The sequence below is a fragment of the Nicotiana sylvestris genome, chromosome 7 (genome assembly GCF_000393655.2).
Source record: "Nicotiana sylvestris chromosome 7, ASM39365v2, whole genome shotgun sequence".
NCBI classification, from domain to species: Eukaryota; Viridiplantae; Streptophyta; class Magnoliopsida; order Solanales; family Solanaceae; genus Nicotiana; species Nicotiana sylvestris.
In genome coordinates this window covers 106,787,827-106,809,866 of record NC_091063.1, presented here as the reverse complement: position 1 = coordinate 106,809,866, position 22,040 = coordinate 106,787,827, and the positions used below count along the sequence as shown (strand labels likewise).

The 22,040-nt window shown below is 37.4% G+C and overlaps 2 protein-coding genes across 4 annotated transcripts; one reads left to right on the top strand and one right to left on the bottom strand.

The window, feature by feature from the left end:
• Positions 1-374: 374 nt before the first annotated feature.
• On the top strand, positions 375-5,451 carry LOC104245356 (uncharacterized). The gene is made up of 6 exons (XM_009800947.2): positions 375-582; positions 675-761; positions 3,194-3,419; positions 3,732-3,817; positions 4,440-4,547; positions 5,100-5,451. Exons 1-6 carry the CDS (start codon positions 493-495, stop codon positions 5,259-5,261), a joined length of 759 nt encoding a protein of 252 aa, XP_009799249.1. The 5' UTR covers positions 375-492; the 3' UTR covers positions 5,262-5,451.
• A 608-nt stretch (positions 5,452-6,059) lies between these two features.
• Positions 6,060-15,677, bottom strand: LOC104245357 (auxilin-related protein 2-like). 3 transcript variants are annotated; one of them, XM_009800951.2, is made up of 9 exons: positions 15,495-15,677; positions 14,606-15,292; positions 9,308-10,979; positions 9,051-9,189; positions 8,857-8,954; positions 8,668-8,733; positions 7,868-7,957; positions 7,196-7,372; positions 6,060-6,763 (listed from the first exon to the last, which is right to left on the bottom strand). In XM_009800951.2, exons 2-9 carry the CDS (start codon positions 15,202-15,204, stop codon positions 6,725-6,727), a joined length of 2,880 nt encoding a protein of 959 aa, XP_009799253.1. In that variant the 5' UTR covers positions 15,205-15,292; positions 15,495-15,677; the 3' UTR covers positions 6,060-6,724. The 3 variants fall into 3 exon arrangements, with proteins under 3 accessions (XP_009799253.1, XP_009799251.1, XP_070006579.1); XM_009800949.2 differs by having other exon boundaries at positions 14,606-15,589; XM_070150478.1 differs by lacking the exons at positions 6,060-6,763; positions 7,196-7,372; positions 7,868-7,957 and adding an exon at positions 8,466-8,583 and having other exon boundaries at positions 14,606-15,589.
• Between the last annotated feature and the right edge of the window lie 6,363 nt (positions 15,678-22,040).

Genomic DNA, 22,040 nt, shown 5'->3' with positions numbered 1-22,040 from the left:
GAGATATTGTCCATAATAGTTTCAGTATTGTTGCTTTATTCCATAAAGTGAAGTTGAGGATATTTATTCCACCAGTTGATCTTGGTTGACAAACTGTTTCCCAAGCAATTGGTGTTCTGTTCACATTCTCCTTTAATCCATGCCAGAGGAAATTCCTGCACACTGTTGTGACTAACTTAAGCACTTTTTTTGGAAGCAGAAAGATTTGGGCCCAGTAGGTTTGTATGTTGAACCGAACACTCTTTATCACTTGAAATTCCATTAATGCTAACATGATATAATATATTAAGAAGATAAATTATACTTGAAATTCCATTAATGCTAACATGATAATTATAATATATTAAGAAGATAAATTATAATTGAAATAATATGTTCTTTAATATTGCCTGTTCTAAGACAACGCTAGAATAAGCAAGTTTAAGTTTTCCCCATCTGATTTTACATTTCTTCTCCGGGCCAGGGTCCAACACTCCAACTATTTAGGAAAAAATGGCAGGAGACGATGAACAAAGACTCAAGATTCGCCTTTGTCTTAAATCTCAAAGTTCCTTCAATAATTATTCCAATTGGAAACACAAGGTTCCTTTTTTTTTTTTACCTCTAGAATACCCTTGTTTACATTTGGGGCAAATTGATGGATTCAATATTTTTTTTCATAAACTGTTTTGTAGCTCAGAGAAAATTGCTACAGAAGGGTCCGAGAAGATCGAAGCCGCCTTCTTTGGAAATTAAGGTTCGCCAACGACCAACAACACAAGGTTTTTAGTAATTTCTCATCTACTCTATGGGAACTGATGGGTTACTGTTTCATTATTGATTTTTCTCTTATGTAAGCATTCAATGGCAGATCCAGTATTTGAAATTTATGGGTTCCAAAAGCACCTCAAAGTTAATACTACAATAATAACAAGGCTTCACACTTAAATATTTATAGATATCTAGTGTATTTCTTAATATGTTTACAGGGTTGTGGGCGAAAGCTATTGAGTTCACGTACAGTAGATCTGCCCCTTTCTATAACTGCTGTCTGTTGAAACCTTCCAACAGATTATTATGAGAATTACCCGGAAACAACGGAGTGCAATCGACTTCTCTTCATTTGTCAATAAAAGTTCCATACCTGTTGTTTGTTGAGTAGTGAATTCTGGCAATTGGCTATTAAGCAATTCGAAATGGGCCGAAATTGATATGTTATCTGAATTGGCACCTCAATTCATTATAAGACTGGATCAATCACTGGCGAACGATTCGTAGATAGGGGTTTTCTATTGTTAGCACTAGTGTGATGTGTACCTTTTACAACAATTGCACTGTGGCTTAATCTCCCGGTACGTCTGGTTGAAAGAGTGGTTTTCCTTCTTTTGCGGAAGGATAAGATGGCATGATCTATTTCCTTTTTGCACACCCTAATTTGTTATTCGACCTTAGTCTATGCATTGATTAGTCAGAATGTAAGTTTTTCTGCCTTAAATGGATGATAAATCATGCCAATCACATTGTTCCATATGTGTACGTATTCCATAAACATTTCATGCAACTGGTCGACATTCTTTGGTTATATCATTCCTCATGTTTCCCCTTTTTTTCTGCAACGGTATGCTAAATTTCTAGCACAGATCTTTTTTGTCAAAGCTTCCTGAAAAGTATTTAGATATCTTTGCTTTCAAAAAATTAAGAAAAGAGGCGAAAACCCAGCGAGGCATATTATGGCTGATCCCATGTCCATAGCAATGCCTGGAAAGTGGCTATGGAGGATTATATAGAATGTCAATCAATAGCAGAAATGCTATAACCTTGGTGTCAATGTCCCTTTGTTGTTGGCTCAGAAAAGTAAGTGAAACAGCACTTGCGTTTGTTGTATGTCACTTAACAACAACAAGTGATCTCTAAGTTCTCTCAAGGTGATTTTCTTTGGTACTGATTGGTAAAGATCGGACGATAATTGTCTTTGAGGATACTGTTGTCTATCAGACAATAAATCTAGGTTGTAAAGCTCATCGTGGTAAACGGACAAGTTTCTTCTCTGGTATGTCTATTGGTGTCAAGGGGTATCAGAAAACCTTATAAATGCTGGGGTAGACATTTTCTGGAGACAAGTCCTCACTAGGTCATTACGTCTAAAATATCTTTTTTCCCTACTATTTTTTCTACCTTTTTATGTATATCCAGTAGGATCCTAGACTAGACTCCTATACATCACATGTTTGTCATTTATCTACTCTTCCCTTGTAAACAAGACGACGACAACAACAACAACAACCCAGTAAATTCCACTAGTGGGGTCTGATGAGGGTAGAGTATACGCAGACCTTACCCTTACCCGGGGGTAGGGAGGCTGTTTCCGGGAGACCTCCGGCTCAAAAGACGAAGACAATAATATCAGAAAAGAACAAAAGAATAAATTTGTAACAACAAAAGAAACCCGAAAAATAATACTCAGCAATCGAACGAGACAGCAAATAAGTGGACTGGTAATAACCCAATACTATGCAAAAAGAGAAAAATAGTGTGCACACAACATAACACGCTAGCAGTCCTAAACAAAACTCTATCAGACCAACCGGTACAAAGAGAAAAAACGCTCGACTACCCCCTAACCTACAACCCTAATGCTTGACCTCCAAACCTTCCTATCAAGAGCCATGTCTTCAGAAATCTGAAGCCGCGACATGTCCTGCCTGATCACCTCGCCCCAATACTTCTTAGGCCGCCATCTACCTCTTCTCGTACCTGCCAAAGCCAACTGCTCACACCTCCTAATCGGGGCATCTGGGCTTCTCCTCCTCACGTGCTCGAACTATCTAAGCCTCCCTTCCCGCATCTTGTCGTCCATGGGAGCAACGCCCACCCTCTCCCAAATATCCTCATTCCTAATATTATCGAGCCTCGTGTGCACGCACATCCACCTCAACATCCTCATCTCGGCTACTTTCATCTTCTGGATGTGTGCATTCTTGACTGGCCAACACTTAGCCCCATATAACATAGCCGGTCTAACCACCGCTCTATAGAACTTACCTTTAAGTTTCGTTAGAGTTGGCGTTTAAAATTTTATACACTTATAAAGCTAGGTGTTATGTCAGTTTTCTGAATGTGGTCATCAGTTATACTCCAACTTGTCCCACTTTGTGTGCTTAACAGAAGGTAATTAGCTTGTTCCTTGAACTTATATTTGCCTATGTGATTGCAGAATCTCATCAAGTCATCTCTAGAGGACATAGTTTCTGATGAAATACAGAAATTTAAGAACTCATATCACAGCACGAGTCTTGATAATTCAAAATTCTCCCCAGCATCTGATGATACTATATGGGAATATGATGGCCTTGATGAAGCTTATCAAGGTGATTGTGAGGAAATGTTGCTCGAAATGCAGAGGATTTTTTATGAAGATCTCAGGGTGGAAGAAACAAAAGGTAAAGGTCTTTCACACATCATCTGGAATTAGGTGCTCTCCTAGTTGTGGGTTTAGAGAACTTCATAGTATTCCGAGTAGAGATAATCTACTTTATATAAGCTCAAGAAAAAGAATCCAGGCGTTATTGAGGTGTTTAGACCCACCCATTTCGTCAAAGTTTGAAAGTGACAGAAAATCATGAACTGTCGTCTGCCAAATGGAACTAGTTTTTTGTTTCCTTTTTCAGTTTTATCCTTTTCATGGAGGAGAGATTCTTTTAGGAAGTTAGATTGACCTGTATTTTGAGTTAGATTGCTCTGGCTTCTTGCAGAACAAGGTTCTACTGGAACTTGGGAAGATGAAGAAGACGAGTATTTGGCTTGTGCAGTATTCGAGCACATGACCCTCAACGAGAAGGTTTGTGGCCCAAACAAAAAAGTAACCTTATATAAATGTCAGTTCAGATTAACCACAACAAATTACGATTTGCATTTCTCATCATTCCTTTCCTGTTAAATTGGTTAGAAACCCTATAACTCCCTATTTTCAGTAAGCGTGGATTTACAATTTTTAGCTTATTTGAAATGTGAGAATGCTGTTCATAGTATGGCATTGTTGGTCAAACTTAATTGTATCAAGTTTTAATTTGACTCTCTTTTACCGCTGTATACAAGCCCCCCCCCCCCCACAAGAAAAAAAAAATTAGGATTGTAATCTTTCAGTGTGGCCTAACTTAAAACGGTCATACCTCCATGGCAAAAGGTTGTCTAATAATGATACTAGAGCAGATGAGATGGCCAGTTGATTGTGCTGTGATGAATATATTATGCATGGTCACTCCGAAAATTCTCAATGGTTAATGGAAGGAAAGCTGTTACTGATTCACCTGTTCACAAGGGTTGTCTTTTTGGTTTTGCTGGTATATGTTTTAGTTTCACTTTCATAATTCAGATGATTTCTAGTTTCACATGGTCTTTGTCAATTTGCTGACACTTCTGATAATAGGTGATTTGTTGAATTACCTTGATGTTTCCTATAGGGCGGCAAAGAGGTTTGGTGTCCCATCTGCAAGCAAGGGGAGTTGAAAGAGAACTGTCATCTTATCTGTTGCACTCTTTGTGGACTTAGGCTCAACAGAGATGATGAGGTTAGTCTTTTTTTATTTCAATGTCTTATGTACTTTTCAGTTTTCTAATTTTTTTAATTATTTGATAAGTAATTCGAGACTTTTCTGAAGGTTTTTGATTTACAATAACTGTTGTCTTGTTTGCATCAAATTACACCCTTGTTTAGTTACTTTCTTGGGTTTTAGGTGAAAAATATTTCCCAACCACAGCCTTGCTCTTTCTTGTTTGTGGGAGGGTTTTATCTGCAAACCAGAATCTTTTGTATACCAGATTTGTAACTGTTGCTATAACCTACTATTGTTAAGTGATAAGTATGACATTCTGGGTATTCGTGCAGGGTTGAAAACTGGTAAATTTAGTTGTTGGAATATTTGTTTTTGTACAAAGGGAATGGTTTTCTCTCTTTGCATTTTGTATCACTTGAGTTTATTTGCTCCTTAGTTAACATTTGAGTCTTATGCATGTATATGTCTGCATTATAGGTTTAGTGAAGAGTAGGTAATTGTTTTATACTGGAACGTACTTCAAAATGTTTTTTTAAAATATGTTATCTGATAGTCGTTTTTTTCCAGGTCAATGTAGAAGTATTACGAAATAGATTGGCTGAAGCTCATTCAAACCATCTTGATCAAGGATGCAGGTTAAAGCCTAAATTTTGTGTTGAAACTAGATTTACTCTGAATGCACTGTACATTACCTGTCAGGGATGTGGCATGTTTGAGATTGTTATATAGGCAGTTTCTTCTTAAGCTATGTTCTCTTCCTTCTTGATGCTCTTCCTATGATTGTAATGGTTGTATCATTCAAGTGGGGACACGTTCAGTTATAGTTGATATATTTGCTTAAGTTGATCCGCGAGGTGGAGGAAAAAACTATTTATCTTGTTTTTGTGTTTGATCCAATGACATTGCTAACTTCATACAAGTGATTTACATACCTCAATGTTGCTCCTCACTTGTCCGACCAGAGGTACGCTCCTTTCTAGCCACTTAATAAAACTATTCTTCTTGTTCAGCTTCATAGGCTGTTCAACTGTGTTTCTTTCACATTGGGAACCCTGTCACCTCTATGTTTGGAAGGGATAAAGCCCGTAATGAAAGAGAGAATATGTATATATTGGAGGAAAAAATTACGGCGAAATAAAAATGGGCCATTATTAAAAGCAGAAATGCTAAAGACAACCAACTCAGTTCTATCTGATGAACTTTGATGGTGTGAATATGGATTTAAATGCAGTAGCTTCGATAATTTAAGCAACCTCCGGGATTGCAAGATTTTTCCTAATTTTTAAAAAACACACTAGTAAAATTTGGAACAGATAATCTCCGCCTAATTTCCGCACTTTAAGCAATTAATTGATATATTTTGCTCCATAACAATAAAATTAAACTTTGACTACAAGAGATAGGGGCGAAACGCTTGGATCACACCCTCCTCCCCTCAACTGTTCTTAGCTTTGAAGATAAGCTTTAATTTGAGCATCATATGTTATTGTTTGCACCCGCAATAGCAATCATATAAAATCCAAAAAGTGATGGAAAAGAGTATTTTCTGCACGTTAAACAAAATTTTCACATAACAACAACAACAACAACAACAACAACCCAGTGTAATCCCACAAGTGGGGTCTGGGGAGGGTAATATGACGCAGACCTTACCTCTACCCCGAGGGGCAGAGAGGCTGTTTCCAAGAGACCCTCGGCTCAAAGAGGCAACAAGAGAATAGGAAATTACATAGGATTTTACATCTTGTGTGATACTCAGCTCAACAATATTACAATGCTCCTCCCATGTTGCATATAGCTAACAACAATGACAGTACAAACAAATGCAAGCTTAACTGGAAAGAAACCAAAAAAGAATATTGAGGACAAATGATCACATGCAGAGAGACGGTGACCAAATGCAATATAGAAGCATAACATGATTGGAAACAATGCTATTCTACACCAACCAGTTACTTCAAGTGCCAGTTACCCACATGACTCTGGCATTGACATCAATTTACAGCAACACAGTAAAAATTTACTTTATCGTCATGGCCAAAAAGACCATCTTTAGCAGTCCACCGAACGCCACATGCTGGGGAATGCTAGATATCAGAGGCATCGCAATGACGAGCTTGCTTTAGGAAAATTTACCCACCTCTTCAATTGAAAAGTCCAAAAGGGAGCTACAGCTAACTCAAATGCAGCATCTAGAATAGTTCCTCAGAATTGAATTTGTTCCATGCTTCCTGAAAAATATAACTTGAGAATAAGCTAAAGAGAGTTGTGCAATCAGAAATAACAAAGGCAGGAAAAGGATATTACAATGATAATTTTGGCAAAAAGTAAGACAATAACTCAAGCTAAGCAATTCAGGTAAAAGGATGCAGAAATCGCGACCACTTAAAATCAACAGATTGGAGAAAAGAAGTGAGTAGTCGGGAACATATGGATGATAACGACCAGAAAAAGAAGACTGTCAATAGGTCCACCAAGCCTACAGCAACAATGGAATGATAGACTCTTCATGCCTTAACAGAGGAGTCTATTTTCACATCTGCTTTACAATAATATCAAACCATGACAGTTGCTGGAAATCTATTACATGTCTCATCCAAAAAACAAAAAAGAGAATAATTTGTGGCACATGAATCGAAGATGCATTGATCACTGTTAAGTACCTTAAGTAGGTCAAAAACCTTCTCGGCAATATATTTTTGTTGAAGGTTGGCACCTTTCTGCTGCACCTTATCAGGATGAATACATAGGGTTGCTTTTCTATATACTTTTTTGACAGAGGCGCCCGTTATCAAATCTGTCAAGGACACAGACTGCCAACCACATTCAGGCCAAAGCACCTGATGAATAAACACGAGAGAAAATCACATCATAAGGAGAAGAAAAAAAAAAGTTGAAATGACTTCGAACAGGATGATATTATTATTAAGAAGTGAAGAAAGTTCAAACATTTGAGGAATAGGATAGTCAAGAACTAGATAACCTAATCAAAACTAGATAAAAAAGTTTATGATTTCCAAGAGATTTGAAATCATAGTGACTTTGGCTTATGAATTTCCATTTCAGAAACTGGTAGTTTCATTTTCCTTTTTACAACGATGGTGTTCAAAGTGGGAGGGCTGAGGGTAACTATCTCCAAGAAAATATGATTGACTAGCAACCAAACACGACAATAGACAGACTAAGTTGTTTGTATGTTTTCTTTTGGCTCCTAAAATTTCTATATCTATATTTTAGAAGAAACACCAGTATTCCTTCAGGTGATAAGGGTTTAATTGGGAGGGGGATTATTTTAAACAAAATATGGGCAAATTATGTATGGAAACCAAACGCACATATTGCAAAGTCGATAGAAGTGCACGCAGATTTCCCTCTTTTCCAGCAGCCCATCGCTTGATCTCAAAATCTAATGTTTCAGCAATTCTCTGCAACAATTAGTAAACCAATAAGATTAAAGAATAAACAGCAACAGTCAAAGAAGCAAAGGATGACGATACAAATAGAACTTAAAAAAGAGGAACGAGGAAAAAGCAAGCTCATCTTTAGAATGCAAGTTCAACCAAGAAACCAACAACACTTGACTCATGTTTATTCACTAAATGTGACATGTATAGAAGCAAGGAAACAAGGAGCAATATTAATGTTCCTTGCTTTAACTCGATTTATTCAGCACTTCAAACTACCGCTAAAAAAATCAGCACTTTGAACTAAGTACTGCTGTAGTCAACCATACAAAATGCTAATTTCTGGACTCGTGAATTTTAAATTATAGGAAGAAAAAAAAAAGCTTGTTAATAAAAATCCAACCACTACTTGCTAAGAGAGCAGCACTAAACAATAAATCTTCCATCTAGTTGTAATTTCTTCAATTACTTAATTCATACAATATTTGTCTCTGCTTATAGTGATTATTCTTCAACTACACGTATATACCTCATTTTTTCTTCGTTGGAGCACGCGTTTCATTTGCGTTTTGGGCTTAAAGCCCCATCCTAAGTGCATTTTCCGCCTTTGCCCTTTGATAACACGGCTATGAGAGTCAAGTCGCTACCTTTTGGGTTAAGGCAGGACAAGCATATCAACAGCAAATTTCTACTTATAGCTTTTGCTAGTTATTTGCCAAAACAGAACTTACATGTCTTTCTTCCTGGTCCCTCAGCACTTGAAGGTCACGCTGATTCTTTTCAGCCAAAGCTTTAGCCTGAGCACATACATATCAACTATGAATAAATACATAAACAATGAGCACCAACAGACTACATGCTAAAAGCTGTAAAATATCCAACATGACTAGAAAGAAAATATTATTTGTCAGGATATATACCGCACGCTCTTGTGTACGTTGGTGGCGTTCAAGTCTGGCTCTTCTTCTTTCTTCAGTTTCCCCTTCAACATCTTGGAAATCTCCAGATGATGCAGAAGCTGGTGAAGTTCAATAGTACACAATAAAGCCACGACAAACAACTTAAAAACCAAATCAGATACATAATGTTTGCGCATGAAGACACGATGAATTACCTCCAAAAATGGAAGAAAGATCATCCACGAAACTAGTAGTGGAAGATGCTTTCCTCATGTTGGAGGATGCTACACCAGAAGTTGATTTTGGCCCTTCAGATCCTGCCTTAGTCTGGAATTGCGAATCAAATACATTGTCCTAAAAATGGCAGCGAATGTAGTAAAAGGTCAGCAAGAATGAACGACAAAGGTTTATCGTTACTTATAAAAAAAATTAAAATAAAGAACAAAGAATGTTAATGATGTTCGCTACTCACTGGAGTACTCGCTCTCGTCTTTGGTGCACTGCTGGCTCTACCCATACTAAAAAAGGACTCAAGATCATTATCATTCCTTTGTTGGTTCATTCTTGCAGCAGCAGCTACCCTTTCTCGAGCCTCTACAGCTGCCCTTTCTCGAGCTTCTGCAGCTGCCCTTTCTACTGCTGCTCGTTCCGCCCGTCGCCGTGCCTCAGCCTCAGCTTTCACAGCAGAAGCTTTTTCACGCGCTTCTTTTTCCCTTGCTTCTGCAGCTGCCTTTTCAGCTCTTTCTTTAGCTTCTACTGCAGCTCTTTCGCGAGCTTCTGCTTGTGCTCTCTGAACTGCAGCCCTTTCAGCCCGTCCTCGAGCTTCAGCAGCAGCCTTCTCCACAGCAGCTCTTTCTGCTTTTAAACGAGCTTCAGCAGCTGCTCTGTCACGTGCCCCAACTGCTGCTCTTTCCCGTGCTTCCCTAGTAGCCCTTTCTACCGCTTGCCTAGCCCTTTCTTTTTCAAGCTCCCTCGCTCGCTCCCTTTCTCTCTCAAGCTTCCTTTGTGCTCTTTCTTCCTCTTCCTTTTCCCGCTGTCGCCTCTCATTTTCTAGTCTCTCCTGGTTTTCTTGAAACTCTCGTTCCTGCACTTCATTTATTGCTTGTTCATCCCTTTCTAGATGTACAGCTTCCTTACTCTTAGCAGATTTTGCATATTCCCTTTCTCGGACTTCCTTAGCATGTCTAAATTTGGCCTCGGCACTATCCATAGCCTCCTTCATTGCAGCTGCTGAGGCAGCAGCTACAGAGTTCGCATTCATCTCTTCTCCAGAAAGAGCATCAGCATTTTCATCACTGTTACTCCTGGGCCAACCCCTGGCAAAATCCTCAAGTTCATCCAATTGTGAGACTGGAGGGCTTTTAACTGCAGGACGGACAGGCTTAGGACTCTGAGAATACTGGTTGTGATTTGGGGAAGAGGAGTACCCATCACCCTTCCTTCTTGCATTTGAAGCGACGAAACTTGCCTCTGATTTTGAACTGCGCTGTGGTATTGGAGGCGGTGGTCGCGACGGAGGTGGAGCACTTGTAGGTTGTGTAAAAAAAGGAATCTCTGATACAGTAAGCCATATATCATCAGAAGACTGCACTTGTTCCTCTGATCTTGGGGATGTATCTACTTGGAAGTTTGATTCTTGAAGATCATTATCTGCATATGGAGGTGGAGCAGCTTCACTGAAAGATCTCAGAGGATCTTCTGAAGGCATGCCAAAAAGAGGAGACTCCTGATCCCCACGAACCTTTTTCTGTGAGTGGCTTTCAGAAGATCTAAACGATGATGTCCCAATATTTTCTCTAGAGGTAGAGGTATGTGCATCACTCCTTCCTGGTCCAGCCTTTGATGGGCTCCTGTCCTTACCTCCAGTCTTCTTCTCAGGGGAAAGTGGATGAACCGGATTATTAAAAACATTAAGTGGATCTAGATCATCAAACACCCCTCCACTAACTGATGAAGCATCAGTTTTCGCAGTTCCAGATTTACCAAGCTTACCAATCTCTTCCAGTGGATCTGAAAACTCCCCGGGAGAAGAATTTGCTGGCACCGAGGTAGACTCTAAAACTACGAAAGGGTCATCAAACACACTAGAGCTTCTATTTGAATTTCCAGCAGGTTTGGAGGGTTGAGTTGACTCTGTAAATGACCTGCGGTAAAAGCACAGCTTTAATCATAACAGAATCAAAATTAATGCAACAGAGTTAAAGCAATAAATTTCCTGCATTCGGAGTACATTTAGTTTAATCTAATCAGTGACTCTAATTAGTAAATGATATGCAGAAAAGAAAATTATCCCACATTCCAAATACAGTCTATTTATCTCGGCCAGTGGGGCAAATTCCCTTCTCAATCTTGTTTTCATCTTAACATACCACTTACGTAAACAATCTAATCATCAGTTTCCAGCCAACTCTGGTAACATGAAAGAAAAACATGAACAACAAAGAACTAAATGATAGATGAACAAACTTCTATTCAAGCATTGGCTGGCAGCTAATCTTCAGGAGGGGCCTCAATGACTAGGAAGTTGATGAATTTCTCAATTGATGCAATTATTGGATAATGTTAGATTGAAGGAAAACATGAGAGACTCATTAATCTGGGCAACAAGTAATGATGGTATCTTGACAGTCAACAGTTGTTATCGCTTGTTACAAAAACAACAAGGGCTTTATCAATCAAATTGGCCATGGAAAGCAATATGGAAGTCAAAAGCACCTATTAAAGTAGCCTGTTTTGGTTGGATTGCAGCAAAGGAAGCTTTTCTTACTCAGGGGAGGTTTTGTTCTATGTAACAGGTGTTACATGTGTGAAAAAGAGGTAGAAACAGTCAATCATCTACTCATCCATTGCAGAGTGGCAAAGCAGTGTTGGGAGCTCTTCCTAAATATATATGATGTCAAGTGGGCAATGCCTTCCCGTGTAAAGAGTTTGTTGGAGACATGGCAACAACAAAAAGTGGCAAAAAGTCAACAGATAGTATGGAGAACAATTCCTCTATGTGTGTTCTGGACAATATGATTGGAAAGAAACAGGATTTGCTTTGAAGGGGAAAGGCATCATGTATCCAGGATTAAAAAAAGATGCTTAGTAAACTAGTATTTCTGGTGTAAAAGACATGTAATGGAAAATATGGAGCAATATATGGATTTTCTAGAGGAGCTAGGAGGAATATAGTTGCTTTGTTATATTAGCTTGGATGTTTCTAATTTTGTACCATCTCGATACTGTCCGAATGCACGGGAGAAAAATCTATTTATTAGCAATGATACAATGAGCCCTATATATAATATATATTCTACCCCTACTACATATGGGACTAGGACATATTCTACTCCTACCACATATGGGACTAGGATATATTCTACTCTTACTACATATGGGACTAGGATATATTCTACTCCTACTACATATGGGACTAGGACTATTTACACATAACTATCTAACACTCCTCCTCAAGCCGGTGCATACAAATCACATGTACTGAGCTTGTTACATATGTAACTAATACGATGACCAGTGACGGACTTGGTGAAAATATCTGCAAGCTGATCATTCGACATACAAGGCCACTAGACTCCCCCTGAGCAACAAAACCAAACCAGGTGATTGCCGATAAACAAAAGTTGGCCAAAAGGTCACTGGAAAAGTTTGAAAATAGTGAGACTAAGCCGAATTCCACATTACAAAATATGTTCTAAAACACAACCAGAAAACAGAAACTTTACTTGAATTTACTGTTCACACCGAAATCATTGTTTACACCGGAAAGCTAATTGTTCACACCGGAAAAATTAAAAGTTATCAGAATTTGATGTAATTTATATCGGTAGGGTCACTGCACGAGTAAGTTGTCCGAAAGAAGTTTTGTCAAAAAGTGGCCGGAATAGCTCACACGAGCCGGAAAAGATATTGTAGCTCGCCGGAACCTTAATTCTGGCGGCGCATGGAGGCGCACGACTTTCAGCTGGAGCGATTGACTAAGGTTTTGTCAACTGACTTTTCCTAACAAGGTGGTAGTATTGGTTTTCGCACAACACTTACTGATGAGGAGATAACGCAAATCAATCTTGAGTCGTCAATCGGAAAGACGCACGGTGCCTCACTTTTCTGTTCAGATGGAACTGGAATTTCTGGGGTTTGGTCGCTAAAGGTTTCGGATCTGATGGTGGTACTGGTATATGCACAGTACTACTGTAGCAGTGATGAACCCCGGGAACAAGACGAAGTTGCCGAAAAAATGCATGGCGATGTGATTTTTCTTCCCCAGAGTCGCTGGAATGACGCACAACGATAATTTTCTTACTGAAGCTCTGATACTATGTGAGAATGCATGGGAGAAAAATCTATTTATTAACGATGATACAATGAACCCTATATATAATACATATTCTACTCCCTACTACATATGGGACTAGGACATGTTCTACTCTTACCACATATGGAACTAGGATACATTCTACTCCTACTATATATGGGACTAGAACTATTTATACATAACTATCTAACAGGTACCTTTTAATAAAATCTTACCTAATCAAAAAAACAAATGAACAAACTTCGTTTTAACAAGACATCCAAACTACTAAACAGGTTCAGTTGAACCGCTAATTGCCAAGGATGACAGGACTTTAACACCTCTGTCACAAAAATTGCATCTTTTGCGCTTACCGGTTAGAGGTGACAGTTTCAACCAACTACTCTTTTGCCAATCACGAGCATACCAAGAGAAGACGGAAATTACTCCATGTATTACAGTATTAGCAACAAGGCTTATGGAGATTTCAAAGACTATATAAAGTGAGAATGACTGAAAAATTTATATGGACAACCAGTTCTTCATACAAAGGGAACAAGCTTATTATGTTAGCCCTCTAAAGCAGTATTTACACCCTTAAAAATAGTATGCATGTCAACCAGAGAAAGCAGATGATCTGATCATGTTCTCCATCTTGACAGTACAAAAATTTTTGACCCTTTTCTATGACTGCAGAGAAGTAAGAATGTTTGGAGTTCAACCCCAAAGCCCTCTCCAAACCCCAAAAACAAAGGGGCAATAACTACATAAGATGCAGAACCGTTTTCGAACAGCCAATCATAATAAATAAGCAGTTTATACTTTATATGCACAATCATCATTCCATGATAATATTCCCTAGTACAAGTTTTTGTCTGTGAACTTCACTTTCGAAAGAAGATAATCTATGAACATCATCGTTTAAGCTAAGCAAACCCTTAAATACAGACAGCAAGCCATTACCAGAAACAATTTCTCAAAATGAGGCATGTTTTATCCAGATGAACATAATGCTAGTACTATCTAATAGCTCTAGTAATTCAGCAATACATTAATAACTCTCAGGAGTGTACTAAGTTCACCTACACGCCAATCGATAAAGAAGGCCATACAGCTTTCAAATTCTATGATATCCAACAATATTTCCCCACACGAGCTAAATAATTAAATCCTGAATCACTGATCTCCAGTCCAAGTAAGATTTCATAAGAGGTGCTTGCAAATGCTTTTCTTGTTCGTGCAACAAAATAATAGGAAGTCAATGAAATTCTGTTATTGTTAATGACCTATAAACTCCAATGTTTCAGCTTCACAACTCGGAGATAGTGGGTCAGCCTTCTCTGTCCTTCTCCACTTAAATGCAAGGCTTAGTTCAACAGCCAGGTCACATTTGTTATTTATGTCTCATTGCACCAAAAATAGCTGAAATTAAACAATGGGATAGGGAAGGAGCTCCAAAAAGATATGACAAAGTACCTGCTACTGGTGGCAGGACTGCCACTCCCAAAGCCAGCTAGTAAATCATCGAACTCTGTGGAACCACTGCTCTTGCCGCTCTTCGGTTCAGCCACCTTCTCTTTCCTCCCCAAATTCCCCAACAGATCATCAAAATGACTCTTATTATCAGTCCTCTGAGGCGGCAAAGTCATTGTAGCAAAAACATCGTCTTCAAATCTCGCCGTGGATGAAGATACTGATTTACTCTTTACTCCCGGTAATCCATCAAATATGTCCTCGTCGTATACTGGCTTGTCGTAAACAGGCAACGACGATGTTTTCATGTTGTCATCGTTATTGTTATTGCTCTTCGATTCATTCCCCGACTTGAAAATTGAATCGTAATTGAAATCGTTCATCGACGCCGACTTATTGCTATTGCCACTAGTATTTGTGTATTTAGGAGGCCCGCCAAATACATCGTTAAATAACGTACCATCAGGATCATCAAACAATGGCGAAGAGGTCGTTGATCGGACGGAGGAGGAACGTCGATCTCCGGCGTCGGATCTCATCGGTGCCGATTTTCCTGCTGGTCGGAACCCGAAGTCTCGAGCTAACACATCGAGCTCATCCATTGGAAATATTCAAGTCGCAGCAGATCTGGCAGAATTTTACAATATTGCCCTTAGAAACAGGGCAATTGTCGCTGTACAGATCTGTAAACTGGAAGCAACAGCAAGAGCAATATGGTCAATTAACTTGCAGATGATTAGCTGTGAATGAATGAAGGACATGAATAATAATCTTAATATATAGATGCATATATATTTTAAAAGCTACATATACGTATACAATATGTATGTATATGTAAAAAGTCGAGGCAGCAATAATGGAGATAGAGAGAGATTAGAAAGAGAAAGTGAACATTGAATTAGGGTTTGAAGGGAAGGAGTAAGTATCGGCGGTGACTGGTTCTATTCTTCCTCCGACCTCCGTCGTGTGGTTTCCTTTTTCCCTGTCTCTCGTCTCTTTCAATTTTCTCTTTCATTTATTTCATTTTTTCTTTTGAATTGATTGGGTTCTTTTTTGTGGAAAGAGCCTTCTTCTTTCACAAAATTTCTACTCTGCCCCAAATATTTTAAGGTTATGAACTTGAGCAAATCTTTAACTTTTTTTACTTTTTTTACTTTTTCTCTGATTTGTTCATCTATGTTGACTTTCAAAGTAATTTGCTTTCAATTGAAAGTAAAATCAATTGTTTTACAGTTAAGAGTATTTTTAAAAGGATAACCTGAACATATAGCCACAGACCTCAAGTTACCCCTTGACCTTTTAAGTCAAATTCCGTGACACACATGTTAAATTTGGGTAACTTTTTACGCACTCAATTTTTCTTAAGTATGTATACGACGGGTTAAATTTGGATAACTTTTTACGTGTAAAGCGCCAACACAAGATAGCGTGAAAATCAAACAAACATCAACAATCAAAAATAGATGTTAATGATTCTTTACATTAAAAAGAGTCCTCAACCCTTTGCCAAAAATTAGACCCAACCGCTCGAATTTTTTCCCTTCTTCTTCCATCATTGGCTTCAAAGCTTTTGAAGTTTTTTTCTTTTCCAATCTTCTTTATCTTGTATAATTTCTCTTTAAATTAGAATGTAATTATCAATCTTGCATATTTTCTTTTATTTCTCGTTTAAAACTAAAAAAAATTAAAAGTTCTTATGCGATGTATAATTTTAAGCATATCTGCCATTATGGTGAAGAAGTTGTGCTGGTAATTTCATGGAGATTGATAATCCTGGTCATCGTTTAAAGAAGTGTAGATTCTACGAGGTAAGCTTAGTATAAATTTTTTTGTTAAATTCAATATTTCAGTTTTTAATACTAAAATTTTATTTCTTAGAAGGATCATAAGACGGGCTGTAACTTTTTTGTATGGTTTGATCCCCAATTCTTGAGCACTTAAAAGGTGTTATCTTAGGGATGCTTAAGAAGAAGAAGGCATTCGATGCATTTGTGAAGGGAGGTAGAAATTAAAAAAAAAAATTAGAGGAGATTGATAATTTTGATTTAATTGTAATTATATTCAAGGTGATTATGTTTGTGACCAAAGACTGCTACATAATATAAGAATTTGTAAGATAGTCTATGAACTATCTTTCTTAGTAGTTAGGTTTTTTCCACCTTTGTGGTAAGCTTTATCTTTTGGTAGCTTATTCAATTCCTTTTTTGATAATCAAAGAGGATGTACTTTGTGCTAATGCTATTTGAAGTTAATAAAAGAAGTTTGTAGTCAACAATTTGTATTGATATTATTTTTGGTGGTTGTGCGTTCATTGTATCGATGTTGAGTTTTGGTTCTTTCTGTCATGCCGAGTGGGATCGGCGCTCAACCGAGATATCTCAGTCAAGCAAGCCTACTTGGTGCCTACTATCTAACATTGCCCATAAATGATTCAAGAATAAATAACAATAGATAGTCAATCGAGATGATAGAAATGTACATCACTGACTTTTGTTAATTAAAGAGTTTCACTGGTAGATGCAAAAAATACAAATCCTTAGTTTACAAGTGGATTAAATGACAAAAGTAGCATTTTATAGTTCCTTCCATGCTAACATGACCCACAGTATATCTACGGAGCCTCTAGACTATCATGAGAATATATGAGGGTGCCAAGGCCTCGGTTATACCTTAAAAATAATGTACAAGATCAATACCTCATAGGACCCGATATAGAGTAGGGCTCACCAAAATTCGTTTGATGGAGGGTACGCTCATATCAAGAATCTGTGTCACCTGCTGAGGTACCACTTACATCCATTAAAGATGCGGCGTACCCGGCAAAAGGGATGTTAGTACATGTAGAATAGTACTAGTATATAAAGCTAAGTACCCTTACATGGAATAAAATGCCAACATAAGGAGAGAAAACATGAACGTAGTGAGAAAAATAACATTATTTAAAATGTCAAGTTAAAACATAAGTAAATCACCAAATAAACTTTAACATTTTCGGGTTAGAAGATCATTAGTTACCGACATACAGTCATATAACCACTATATGTGCAGTATGGCGTCCGATCTCGACCCGATTGGCTAAGCCATCTCACCATGATGTCATGTGTATCGACGTGTCTATGATAGCAATACAATACATTATCCCAATACTGGGGAATAATCTCACAATGGTGTGAAAGGGACTAGTCCCAATCGACTCCTACACTGGCACGTGTAGTTTCAGGTATAAGCTTTTAAAAAATGACTACCTTACTTAAACAATTCTTCTTATTCTTTCTTAGTTGTAGTTCCCCTTCTCCGGATCCTGATAGAGAATATAAGATGAAGCAACATTGAATCCTGTCACGTTACTTCAAATGGAATCTTAGCGTCACTTGTTTTATAACCCTTCTAGCATTCGCTTTCCAGCTCTTATGAAATATTTCCTTATATGTGGTTGATCTTCTTCCATAACTCTTACTCTTTTACATGTCATCTTATGCGACGAAGTGTTGTTTTTTCCATTTAAAATAATCTTAGCAACTTCTGTTGGATTAATTTCATATGGTTCTTGCGAGTCTCCAAGCGGCGCCATGTATTCTTTGATCTCTGATTTAACATCTTCCCAAAGAGGATAGGTGAAAAAATAATTACAATTCTTTTCTTTTCCTGGCCATATCACCTTTGGAATGTGTCTGTTCTGCTGAAAAATCATCTTCTAGGATTCAGCGAACTTTTCTTCCCTTGCTTGAATTGTGTCTCGATAATGATAGCAAAGAGAAACTGTATGGAGCCCTGGACAATGTCAAATGCCTGTGAAACATAAATATTTTGGCTCCACTAGAATTAAAATGATGAACCCAATATTTTTTAGCTACAACAAAAAAAAATTTAGGTAGGGTTCAAGATTTTCAAAATTCCGAAAGTCACCACTTTCAAATTCCATAAGAATGTAGTATTGATAACATAAATACCAAAAGAACCATAAAAGCTCATGTAAAAAATTTCTACCATGTGCTGTGAAAATATGACAATATGAATACTCCGGATGGATAATGCTTGCCCTGAAAACTTGGAGTTTATAAAAATTTCTGCTTCCAAGCAAGATGAATGGATCAATAGGATCTGAAAATTCTAATAGCTTTGGCGGGTGATGTGATGATATTGATGAGGAACTTGGCCACGGAGCCTCTAAAAATATGAATATTTGACTTGTCGATCTCTTCTTCCTGTGTCTGATACCACAAGGGGTGGAAACTTTTTGAAACCTTTTGGAAAATTCACTTGGCCTTGAAAGGAAATCAGCAAGAACATTACATTTACCTTTCAAGTGCTTGACCTGAAACTTGTACGGAGAGAACCACTGAGCCCATCTAAGAATTTGCGTATCCGGAATAATTTTTGAATTCAGCTGGATCATCCTCGGAAAAGCCTTCATATCCATCTCAATAAGAAACTCTGAGTGAATTAGGAAAAAATTAAACTCTTTAATCTCATTTTTCACTGCAAGAATCCCCCTGAAAGCGAAATGATAGTGTTGTTCAGCACCCTTAAATCTTTTATTGGCATAACCGCATATTTTTCTTTGGCCATTTTCTTCCTCAAGCAAAATTGCACTCCAATATTCGTTACTTGCATCTGTCTGCAATATTTTCTTTCCATGAGGGAATGTGCAAAGATATGATACTTTGGGATATCTCTTTTATTTTTTTCACTGCCTCATTTTGTTCCTTGCATCATCGCTGGACATTTTTCTTCAATATTTTTGTGAGAGGAAAAATATATGTAGAAACATTAGGAATAAAATCTCTCACATAATTTATTATTTTTAAAAACTCCTGGATTTGCTTCGTTGTGAACCAAGTATCAGGGAACTTGAGAAGTTCCTAAGAAATATGAGTACATGAGATGTATTCTTCATGAGAAAAATGCATGCCCAAAAAATCAATTTCTTTCGTTGTAAGAACCATTTTTTGGTTAAAAGTTGATGCCATTTTTTCGCACTAAATATGCAAAAATAATTTAGCAAATTTATGTGATCCTCCCAAGTATCACAAATAGTAAAATATCATTAATATAAACAAGTGATGTGTGGAGGATGGGCTGAAATATTTTTATCACGGCCTTTTGAAATAAAGATGAAGCAGTTTTTTAACCGAAATGCATGACTTTTCACTGAAAATGGTGATCGGGAATAAAAAACTAGCTTTTTCCCGATCATCCAGGTAGATTCCTAATTTCCAAAAACCCGATTTGAGATCAAACTTAGAAAAATATTTTGCTTTGACAAGTTGAGAGAAAAGGGTGAGCTTATTTGGGATGGAACTTGTCATCCAAAAGAAAATGATTGAGTGCTTGGTAATTAATTACCAATCTCAATTTACCTCTTGTTTGCTTGGTTTTTTTGTTGACATAAAAATGCTTCACACGCCATTATGAATTTGATGGCTCGATGAGATCAAAATTCACTAGCTCCTGACACTCTTTTTTTGCAAGCTAAAGGTGGTCGGGATTCATATCAGAGTGACTTGCCTTTGTAGGATTGATATTCTCATTTTTCTTGAAGGACAGCTTGACGAAGAACTTTTCATTTTTCCATAAAGGATTGTCACATTTGATTAAGAATTAAGTGTGAGATTCTGCACATGAGTGTTGTGTGATTTGTGCTTCAATTTCCTTAACTTGATCTTCTTCTAGGAACAATCTCGGGACTGCACAATATGGCTTGAATTGCTTTTTGAATGTTATCACATTAGCTTTGATCTTGAATTTGTCCTGCAAAATCCTGTAAATATCAATATCAATAATTAAATCCTTACTTGGGACATCTAACCCAATCAAATCCTTCAGTCTTGGGAAGAATTTGATGTGATCGGGTGCTTGGTAATGACAGTTGTAGTCATATTGATTTATTCTTTCATCTGATTATTTGACTGTTAGTGAGTGTCGGTATTGACCTTTTGTCACTACTTCTATGAGGCTAGACTTGATACTTACTAAGTACGTGCTTTGTACTCATACTATACTTCTGCATGTTTTATGTAGGTTTCAGGGCTGGTGTTAGTGGCATTCGTCTGACTCAGTAGGAGGCTTCGTGGTGAGCTACTTTACTTGATCGATTCGCAGCACATGTAGTCCCCTTCCCTACTTACCTCTTATGTCTATCTATCTCTTTTCAGACAGACAGTGTATTCTGATGATTCTACATACTCTTGTTAGAAGCCTGTGATGATTGTGACATTCGGGTTTCGGGGCTATATGGGCAGTTGTGGGCGTATTTAGGCCCTGCCTCAAATAGCTTACCTATGTTATCAGCTTGGGATTAATTCTGTTTCTTATCATATTGAAAATTTATTTAAGATTTGGTTAATCTACTTTAGAATTATGATTGTTATTGTATTGGTCGAGTGGGTTATGCGCTATCATGAACTTTGGTTAGATATCAGGTCGTGACAAATAATAAATTTTTACTTGGATTTGATTATATATCTTGATTCCACATGAATTTCTACACCTAAAACATAGAATCAAAGAGTGAAATTTAGGATTTTTTTTCTAAAACATAAGAGAGCGTATTTTGGGGGTTTTAAATACCAATTTGGGCTCGGATTTAGAAACTAATTATATATTTAGACTCGTAGGGTTATGGGTCAATGAAATTTGACCCATGACTCAAGTTTTGACCATTTGGGCTCCTATTAAATTTTTATTGACTTTTGAGATTTGATTAAAGATTGAAGCTTTATTGTTTAGAATTGATTTTTATGACCTTTTTTTTACTCTGTTAGGTATTGTTTGGCTAGATTTGAGGCGTTTGGAGGAGAGTTTCAGAGGAAAAACAGCATTTGAATGTTGAAGCTACTCTAGAAGGAGGAAAGTTTCTTGTTTAACCTTATTAAGAGATAATTTTCTACAAATTGAACTTATGTGCTACATGCTACTTGATTTGGGGCGATATATATGCGAGCTGACGAGCGTATATACGTACATTAAGGTTATATGATGTTTGGGGTAGCTTTAGGCTTCAACAGCCTTGTTTGGTCGTGTTAACTTCTTGACTTATATTTTATTTGATTATATGACTACGTGAGCCTATTTATTCATGTTGAAATTATGTTTAGGCTTATGACATCTTATTTGGGAATAATGGGCTATTCTTGAGATATTGATATACTTGTTTAGATGTAGTCTTACTTTACATCATGAACATCAAACCAAACTACGAAAAGCATCAAATAAGAGAATGGAGTTCTAAAACTCAAAACGCGGTCAGGTCTAACTTTATTTGTTATATCCTTGTGAATTTTATTGGTTATTCTTGAGTATATGCATACATCCTTGAAGATGAAAATCTTGATACAGATTTATATGATTATGGCACATTGGGACATTTTGAATGGATTGATATTGTTATGGAATGATAGTTCATGTCGTGCGATTATTGTGATATTAGAGTATTATG

Coding starts and splice junctions, on each gene's coding strand:
- LOC104245356 (XM_009800947.2), top strand. CDS start 493: ATGGCAGGAGACGATGAACAAAGACTCAAGATTCGCCTTTGTCTTAAA. Junction 583..674: donor ATTCCAATTGGAAACACAAG/GTTCCTTTTTTT, acceptor ACTGTTTTGTAG/CTCAGAGAAAATTGCTACAG. Junction 3,818..4,439: donor ACATGACCCTCAACGAGAAG/GTTTGTGGCCCA, acceptor TGTTTCCTATAG/GGCGGCAAAGAGGTTTGGTG.
- LOC104245357 (XM_009800951.2), bottom strand. CDS start 15,204: ATGGATGAGCTCGATGTGTTAGCTCGAGACTTCGGGTTCCGACCAGCA. Junction 8,734..8,856: donor AACGTACACAAGAGCGTGCG/GTATATATCCTG, acceptor GTATGTGCTCAG/GCTAAAGCTTTGGCTGAAAA. Junction 7,373..7,867: donor TTCTATCGACTTTGCAATAT/GTGCGTTTGGTT, acceptor TTTATTCATCAG/GTGCTTTGGCCTGAATGTGG.